Source organism: Indicator indicator, chromosome 21 (genome assembly GCF_027791375.1).
Source record: "Indicator indicator isolate 239-I01 chromosome 21, UM_Iind_1.1, whole genome shotgun sequence".
Classification (NCBI taxonomy): domain Eukaryota; kingdom Metazoa; phylum Chordata; class Aves; order Piciformes; family Indicatoridae; genus Indicator; species Indicator indicator.
The window spans coordinates 6,155,322-6,163,946 of NC_072030.1; the positions used below are offsets into that span (position 1 = coordinate 6,155,322).

Genomic DNA, 8,625 nt, shown 5'->3' on the forward strand with positions numbered 1-8,625 from the left:
CGGCGGCGCCACACGTCGCGCACGAGCCTACGGTTGGTCACGTGAGCTGTGCACCGCCTCCTCCGCAGCACCAGGTGGCGCCGCTGCGCGTGCCACGCCGGAAGTGCCGCTCGGGGCGCAGCGGTTCGGTTGCTCTATGGTGAGCCGGAGGGGCGGGCGAAGCGAGCGGCGGTTAATGGCTGCTACAAGCAGCGCCGCTGTCGCTGGGGGGACGCGGAAGTCCCGTGCTGGCGTCCCGGCGCAGAGGCGGAGGAAAATCGTAAGCGGCAAGGTACTGGGACGGTCTCCCGCCACCCGATGTGCGCAGGGGTGCACAGCTGGCAGCGGGACGGGAAGGCCACGTTGGGGGAGGGGTGAAAGAGGAAGGCGGGGTGGTGGTGGTGGTCGGGTAGCGGGGGTGTGCGAGGACGCAGGCCGCGACAGCACAGTGCCAGACAGCCTTTTACGGGGGCACACTGCCACTCTCGGTCGCGGGCGGGCCCACAACTCACCTCCCGCCCTGCGCGCTGTCCAGCCGGCCTGGCAGGCTGGCCTCCGGGAGGTTAGTGCCCTCCCCAAAAGCACACGAGCAGCCGAGCTTTGCTGGACTGACGCTTCTCAAGACGTAGCCCTATCACCATTCGGATAAGGCTCTGTCGTGCCGTACTCTGCAGCTGCTGAACGTCTAGCGTAACGTATGCAGACATGGGGTCACATAGGGTCACTCTGCAATTTCAGGACTGTGCTTTGCCTTCGACTTCTTCTAACTCTACGCTGCTAGTCTAAACTGTAGCGTCCTTCATCCTTTGTTTCAACCGACAGGAAGAAGCTAGAAAACTTACCGAACCTCTGCTAGTGCAGCACGCTTATCGTGCACTAGTGCTTCACTGTGCTGATCCTCATCCCTGCTTTCTGCTTTAGGTTATTGTGTTTGGTACAGTAAACGCTAATTACTGATTTCACAGGTGTGAATACAAGCCTTTGGGTTTTTTTTTTTTTTTGATGCTCTCCTATTTCCATCAAAGATAAATCAACGGCAAAAAAACCCACTGCTTACTCCTCCCAGATAAAAGGAAGAAACTCATCTGAAGCTTCTACCAAGAATTACAAGTCAAGCGGATGAGATACATAACTTATGTCACCAGCACACTGTCACTTGAACAAACTGTGGTAATAGACTTGATGCACTTCCCCTCTGTTCCCTATAGTGATATTCCAGGTAGCATAGTCAATTGTCAAAACAGGTGCCTGCCAAAGATGGCATTGTAATAAGTATTTCCTGTTTTATAGAGAAACAGCTTATTTAATTAGAGTGTGTTCTGAGAGTTCTGACTTCCAATATATCTGCCATTTTTGAAAATTCAGATCATCACTTTTATACAGACCTCATGACCTTCTTCATTCACACACACAACCCCCACCTTCCTCAGCAAGAATCAGTCAAAAGTACATGTTCAGATAGGAAGCAAGCTTGGTTCATAGCCTGTCACAGGCTTCTTTGACTAGAGCTATTCGGTGTTAGCTAAATGGCTGTTAAATTGTTAACTGGGCTGCCATGAGCTTTGGTTGTACACAGTTCCACTTACCTTGCTTGAAAGACAAAGTTTATAAACTAATGGTAAAAGATTATTTCGAAGTATAGTGGTTCATCAAGATGGTAACATCTGACAGACGGTAACAACAAAAGACAGATGGTCTTTTAAAAGAGATTAAAAAAATAAAAAACAAAGTACCATGGTAAAAGTACATGTGCCTTTGCCAATTTATGAACTTTTATGTAGTAAAACTTAATACTTCAGTGCTCAGCAGGCACTAAGAGTTTTTAAAGACTTCCTTGACATCTACACTTTACTCCTTAGTTGTATTATTTGGTGCAGACCTGAAAAGCTATGCAGGGTCAAAACTCTAGGAGAGGTCTTACTTAAAATACAGAAATTAGAATGAAGAGTTCAGCTAGCTTTGCAATTTAGGACTGAACTTCTAGTCATTAAATAGAAGATTTAGGTTTTGCCCTGAGAACTCAGTGTTAAGCATTAGAGTACTTTAATTTTTCTATGTTCACATAAATTGGAAACAACAAAAAAAAAAATCAAGTCTGCTTTCAGAAGACAGACTTTTTTTTCTCTCGTTTGGAAGTTCAGGTGTTTAAAACATTATGCCTGTACATTCAGGGCTCTGCTTCTGTCATCCTTGCTTTAAATTAAGTGTGAAAGCTGTAGAATTCTTTAGATTTAAGGATTCTATGGTTGGAGCATGCTTAGGCTGAGAAACCTTGTTTAGCAATAATCATTCAGTTGTACTCAGTGCTGTCTTGAATCAGGTATAAAATTACACTTCAATAAAAACACCCATAGTGGCTTGAGTATAGCCCAGTATTTGGATCATTTAAATCAGTAGGTGATAGCATGTCCTTTTAGCAAGACTTTTAAATTACTATGCCTACACTTTAGTATATGGAAGTGTGCTGTGTAATTGCTTCAGCTGGACACATCAGTTTCAGAAGAATTAAAGTATTACAATCAAGAGGATTTCTGCTGCAAAAATGCTTCAGGCAGTGGCTTTTCATAATATTTTTTTAAAGCCTATTTCTCATTCTTGTCAAACTTTTGCACTGCTCTGTTCATATTTCTGTACATTGGATAAACTTACACATTTCATGTCATTAGCTTGTGTGTGATGCTATTTGCTTTTATTTTTATGAAGGTAGCATCCCAGACTTTCTATTATACAACCTGAAATACTTTTCTTGATAAAGAAAAAAAAGCCATATTGATTACCCTTGTTTAGTGGTTAGCACAAGTGTCATAGCTTAACCCCAGCCAGCAGCCAAGCACCACACAGCTGCTCAGTCACACACCCTCACAGTGGAATGAGAGAGAGGATTGGAAGGGTAAAAATGAGAAATTTGTGGGCTGAGATAAAGACAGTTTGATAGTTAAAAGAAAGAATGTATGTGTTTGGGTTTATATAGAGAGAGGCAATGTTAAGAAGAAAACAGGAGAATAAAAGCCAAGAAAAACAAGCAATGCAAATGAAAACAATTGCCCAGTACCAACCAATGCCCAACCATTTCCCAAGCAGCACATGCAGCCCCTGCAAACCTCTTCCCCAGTTTTATTGATAAGCATGATGTCATATGGTATGGAGTATCACTGTGTGTGTGTAAAAAGGGCTACAAAGCTGATTGGGGGACTGAAGCAGCTCTAATGAGAAAAGGCTGAGAGACCTGGGGCTTTTTAGCCTGGAAAGAGAAGACTGAGAGGGGATCTTGACAATGCTTATCAATATCTAAAGAGCAGGTGTCAAGAGGAGACAGACTTTTCATTGGTACCCAGCAACAGGGCAAGGGTCAACAGACACAAACTTGGAACGCAGGAAGCACCATCGGAACCTGAAAAACTTCAAAAGTGACAGAACACTGGAACAGGCTGCCCAGGAAGGTTGTGGAGTCTTTCTCTGGAGAAATTCCAAACACAACTGGATACAATCCTGTGCAACCTGCTCTAGGCAAACCTGCTGTAGCAGGAGAGTTGGAATAGGTAATCTCCAGAGGTTGCTTTCAACCCCCATCTTTCTGTGATACCCCAGCAGTTTCTTGGAAAGGCTCAGGTTGGTTCTATGTGTTGACTTGCATCCCACATAGACAAGAAGAGATGCAGGAAAGCACTGTGTTGGATATGAATTGCTGATTCAGAGAGTCTGTGCAGCTGACTTTCAGCAATTTCATTCCAAGAAACTACTTGGAAGCAGGATGGGTGAATTGTTAAGCCACCAGCAGGCTCTTCCTGTGGGCCACCTTCACAATTGGTCTTGACTAGCAGGGATTGTGCCAAAAGAGGCTCCTAGGAAACTAGTAACCAAAGTAGGCTGCTATCTGAACAACTCATCCACCCTTGTACCTTGCTCCCAGATTGCTTTTGAGAAAGTAATGCTACTAAATATTTTGGGTTGGTGCTTACTGTAGCTGGCAAAAAAATGGCTCTGAAGAAAGAATACAACATGCATGGTTTAATTCAAGAATTAAGTTTAGTGTATTTTCAGTCTTACCTAGATTAGGAAGTTCTGATTAACATGTTTTTAAAATTACTTAAACCTAGTCTGTCAAGCTTACAAATTAAAGGTTTGCAGCACAAATCTGATTGATTTTAATGCTTTCTCTAGGGTGATCTTCATAGAAACTACTAAAGACTTCAAAGAATTCATTTTTAGGCAAAATAAGTGAAATAAGTTGGTCTAATAAAGTAAAATGGATCCTTGCTCAGTTGGAGTTCAGCTTCAAGCTCCCAATGAATGCCATAAGACCTATTATACCCGTCACACTGGCTTCAAGACTAAGCAAGATGTATCTTCATCTGATCTACTGTTACTTCAGCTTAGGACTGGAATAGCCCTTTCAGAGAACGATACAATCTGCTTCCACCATGCAAAAATTTACATTGAAAGATTCGAAGACTTACAAAAATCATGTTGTGATCCCTTTAACATACACAGAAAACTATCAAAGAAAAGCTTACGAGCAATTGACTTAGATGATGCAACTTTTCTAAGTGCCAAGTTTGGAAGACAGTTTGTACCTGGTTGGAAGCTTTGTCCCAAATGTATGCAGATAATAAACGGGAGCACAGATGTTGAATCCGAAGAGCGCCAAAGAAGAAAACTTGATTCAGACGTATGTATATGGATCAGTTTCCCCCCCCTAAGTTCTGCAAGCTGTTGGAATTGGGCTTCATACAAGTCCTATATAAAGAAACTAAGGTTTTGGGGGGGGGGTTAATAGAAGTATTAAAGAGTGTAGTTGTTTAGAAGCATGGGAGGTTAGAGTATTTGAACATTTATTTGAAGACCTTAAAAAAAAAATCCTCTTCCCTAATTAAATGTTGATGGCAAGCAACAGGACCAGAAGAAATAGTTACAAACTGTGCCAGGAGAGGTCTAGGCTAGATATTAGGGAATACTTCACTGAAAGGGTTCTCAGATATTGGAATGGTCTGCCCAGGGCAGTGGTAGAGTCATCATCCCAGGGGGTGTTCAAGTGGCATGTGGACCTGATGCTTAGGGACACAGTTTAGTGTTGACCCTTCAGTGCTGGGTCAAGGGTTGGATTGGATAATCTTTGAGATCTCTTCCAACCAGATCTATTCTGTGATTATGGCCTCTTAAAATTCAGTGATTGTGTCTCCTAGGATGACTAACAACTCCTAAATTTCGTATAAATACCAGACTGCTGCTGGTGTTACAAGCTGTTACTCAAACCTTGCAAAAAAAAAAAAAAACAATAAAACAAAACAAAAAAGCCCCAAGCTCCTACACTTAAAATCACATACTGCAATGTCCACTTCTAAGGATGTTGAGAGAAAATTCTGGGTTAGTTTGAAAATGACAACAAAAAAATCCACTTTCTCTGGAAGTTTGTTACCAAGTGAAGCTGCATTGAGGTGAATTAACTGTGCTTTTATGGTATCTGAGCTGTGAAGGCCATGGTGTTTGTTCAGACGCAGTAATGAACTGGTGTGGGAGGGCAACACTCAAGTGCCAAGTTTGGAATACAGCTTGGATATTGTTGGGTGTCTTGATCAAGACACATGTGAGTCATCAGTAGAAGTTTGAGCAACCAAATCAGCAAGAGCTCATCCATGTGTGTATGCCTTGTAACAAAACAGAACTGCATTCTAGGAGGTGTTGCTCCTTTCAAGCCTTGGGGCTGCTGCCCAACTGTATTTTTCCATCACACGTCAGTATGATTAAAAGATTGATAGGGAGTGAAATTGAAAGCACTGCTTAAAACTATGAAGCTTGCATTGTTGGGGTTTGAGACTTGAGTTGTTTTTCCTAGGCAATCCAGTGCTTAGGAATTGAGGTCCATTTACCTGAACTATTGCACTATACTGTCTGGACATGTTCTAATGAATGTAGGTTTGTGTTTGTAATTAAATGAGATTGTCTGTCTTTGTTCAGGGGCGTACAGCTAAGGCTTTAAAGTCTCTACAGTTTGCTAATCCAGGACGACAGACTGAATTCACTCCTGAGACCAGTAAGAGGGAGAAAAGAAGGCTGCAAACAAAAAGTGCAGCATTTAATTCAGACAGGTGAGCTGTTTTCTGTATTGACATTAACTTTCACTTCAAAATAAAATAGTCTTGATGGTCAGTGTCCCTTTCTATCTGGATGGTTACAGGTTTATGGATTGCTTTTTTTTTGGTTTTGAGGATTCTTAAAACTCACTCTCACTTGTTATTGAGATAAAACAGAAGATAGAGTCTCAGCATACAGTCCAGATTTAAGGCAATAAACTAAAATTCTGATCATAGGCTGAATTCTAATACAGTAAGGTCAAGTAAACTACATTTAACTGACTGGAGTTGTCAGCTTTCAGCAAAGTCAGTAATTACACTTTCCAAACAAAAGTAAGTTAGCATCTCACCTTCCTTTTAAAAAAGTTACAGTGTCCAAGCTAGACAATACTAGCACACTTTTACAGAGGAAAGGTGTATGTAGGTGAATTGTCTGTCATTTTCCACTCAAAGTTTGGACCAATTCATTCTTGTCCTTAGAGGAGATTAATAGAAATTCCATCTTTAGTTAGTCACATAATATTTGGTAAAACGTGCAAGAAAGATCACATTAATGCCTGCCCCGTGTACTCCACCTAAATTTAACTTTACAGAACAGAACCAGATACTAGGTGCAGCTCACCAACTATGTATCCTTTTCCCCTTTTTGTTTCTTTTACACAGTTTGGGCACAAGTTGCAACCAGGGAAATTCTGTTGAGATGTTAAGAAAACTTTTTCTCTGTATACAGTAAAATGCTATATCCAAAGTGTTGAGCATATCTGGCATTAAAGCTATTCAGAACTCAAGTAGATGCAGCCCTAAGCCACTTAAGTTGACCTGGCTTTGAGCAGGAGGTCAGAGTGATTTCCAGAGGTCCAGACAGACCTCTAGAGAGATGGCTAATGATAAAAGCATTTAAAAACAGTTCTAAATTAGGATGTGTGCACACTAAATGATTCTACATGACCTCCTTTGTGTTACAGCTATGTCTACAGAAAAATAAATTAAGGGAACATTTTGCATCATCCAAAAGTTTATCCGAGCTGTACATCATACAACTAAGATTCATGAGTGCTTAAGTGTGTTATTGAAGAAATAAAACCTTCTCAATCTTGAAATTATTTCAGAGGCACTGATGTATAGATACAGTTGGGACTGAGAAATGCTGTGATACACAGTAGCTTAAATCCATCTCTTAACTCCAGAGTGTTAAAATCAACTCCTGAAGAAAGCAAACTTGTATCTAACAACTTATTAGCAGCTTTGCATCGGTAGACTTTTTAATGTGGAAATAACTACTATTTTTCATTACACAGGCAAGTTATACCAGCCAAGAGTAAAGTCTACGATAGCCAGGGACTGCTGCTTTATAGTGGGATGGACCTCTGTGATTGTCTTGATGAAGACTGCCTGGGATGTTTCTATGCTTGCCCCAAGTGTGGCTCCAACAAGTGCGGAGCCGAATGTCGCTGTGACCGCAAATGGCTCTATGAGCAAATTGAGATAGAAGGAGGAGAAATAATTAAAAATAAGCATGTTGGTTAGCATATATCCACCTTATTCCATGCTTTGTTGTAAACGCAGCACTTTCCTTTAGTGGTTTCATGAAAGCCACTGGAATTTATCACAATGCACATGATTAGTGTGCTCACTTCTGCATTCGCTTTCATTATGGAAATTGTAATCACTGTCTTTTCACACTTCATTCTACCTTATACTCAGTCTTGTTAATCATCCAAGTAAGTTCTCAGTCTTTGTTTGTATTTAAGTATAAGGTGCTGAATATTCATGTGTATCCTGAGCCACTTGCATTTCATATGATGTTTTAGTGATTGTACCATCTTCATGTATCCCTCCTCTTTCCTTCTCTGGTTCAGGATCTTGTGGTTTTGAATCTGTCATATGAAACACTGGAAAAATTCTCAGTGAATTTACATGCAGTATTAGTAAAGCTCTCTCAGTATTAATAAAGAGTGCTGTACCTTTCATAGATTGTTCCTGCTGCATCTGAAAAATTCAATCCTCTATGCTTAAAATGACTTCAAAGACATGTAGGATTTGAGATCAAGTTGTCCCTATGAATTGAAGCCTCACTGTTAAAGTGATACTAAATTGTCAAGGGGCTGAAAAACACATGAAAGTATTTAGTTACAGTATTGGTTTGTTAGTTTCTGTCTAACAGCTGGAATAATTTTCCTGTATTTGGACTGGAACTTCAACAGCCTTCTCATCATCATTTTACTTGGTTTTAAGGTAAATATTTACATGCAGCTGAAACAAATTTGAATGAGCCAGTTCCTAAATGCAGACTGCTACAAAAATAAAAAGAAGCATTAAAACCAAGTTAAATCAAAATCTTGATGCATTATCTATCCTTAGAACAATAAATAAATAAATAGAATAGAACATAGCAATATTTATGGAAAAGAGGATTTCTAATTGAAATATTAGTAACATTGAGTGTTATTCCTTGGTATTTTCATTGTGTTTTGGATACATTTCCTATTTTTGTGATAAACTTTGCATGTTTTTTGGGTACATTTATTGAAGAATACTTTTAACTACTGTTTTCTGAAGCCTTAACTTGGTAAAC

The 8,625-nt window shown here is 40.5% G+C and overlaps 1 protein-coding gene across 1 annotated transcript; it reads left to right on the forward strand.

Moving 5' to 3' along the window:
• Positions 1 to 3,326: 3,326 nt before the first annotated feature.
• On the forward strand, positions 3,327 to 8,322 carry ARL14EP (ADP ribosylation factor like GTPase 14 effector protein). Its single transcript, XM_054390466.1, has 4 exons — positions 3,327 to 3,518; positions 4,141 to 4,648; positions 5,935 to 6,065; positions 7,349 to 8,322. The coding sequence occupies exons 2-4, from the start codon at positions 4,226 to 4,228 to the stop codon at positions 7,575 to 7,577; spliced, it is 783 nt and encodes a 260-aa protein (XP_054246441.1). The 5' UTR covers positions 3,327 to 3,518; positions 4,141 to 4,225; the 3' UTR covers positions 7,578 to 8,322.
• The last annotated feature ends 303 nt before the right edge of the window (positions 8,323 to 8,625 follow it).

Coding starts and splice junctions, on each gene's coding strand:
- ARL14EP (XM_054390466.1), top strand. CDS start 4,226: ATGGATCCTTGCTCAGTTGGAGTTCAGCTTCAAGCTCCCAATGAATGC. Junction 4,649..5,934: donor GAAGAAAACTTGATTCAGAC/GTATGTATATGG, acceptor GTCTTTGTTCAG/GGGCGTACAGCTAAGGCTTT. Junction 6,066..7,348: donor GCAGCATTTAATTCAGACAG/GTGAGCTGTTTT, acceptor TTCATTACACAG/GCAAGTTATACCAGCCAAGA.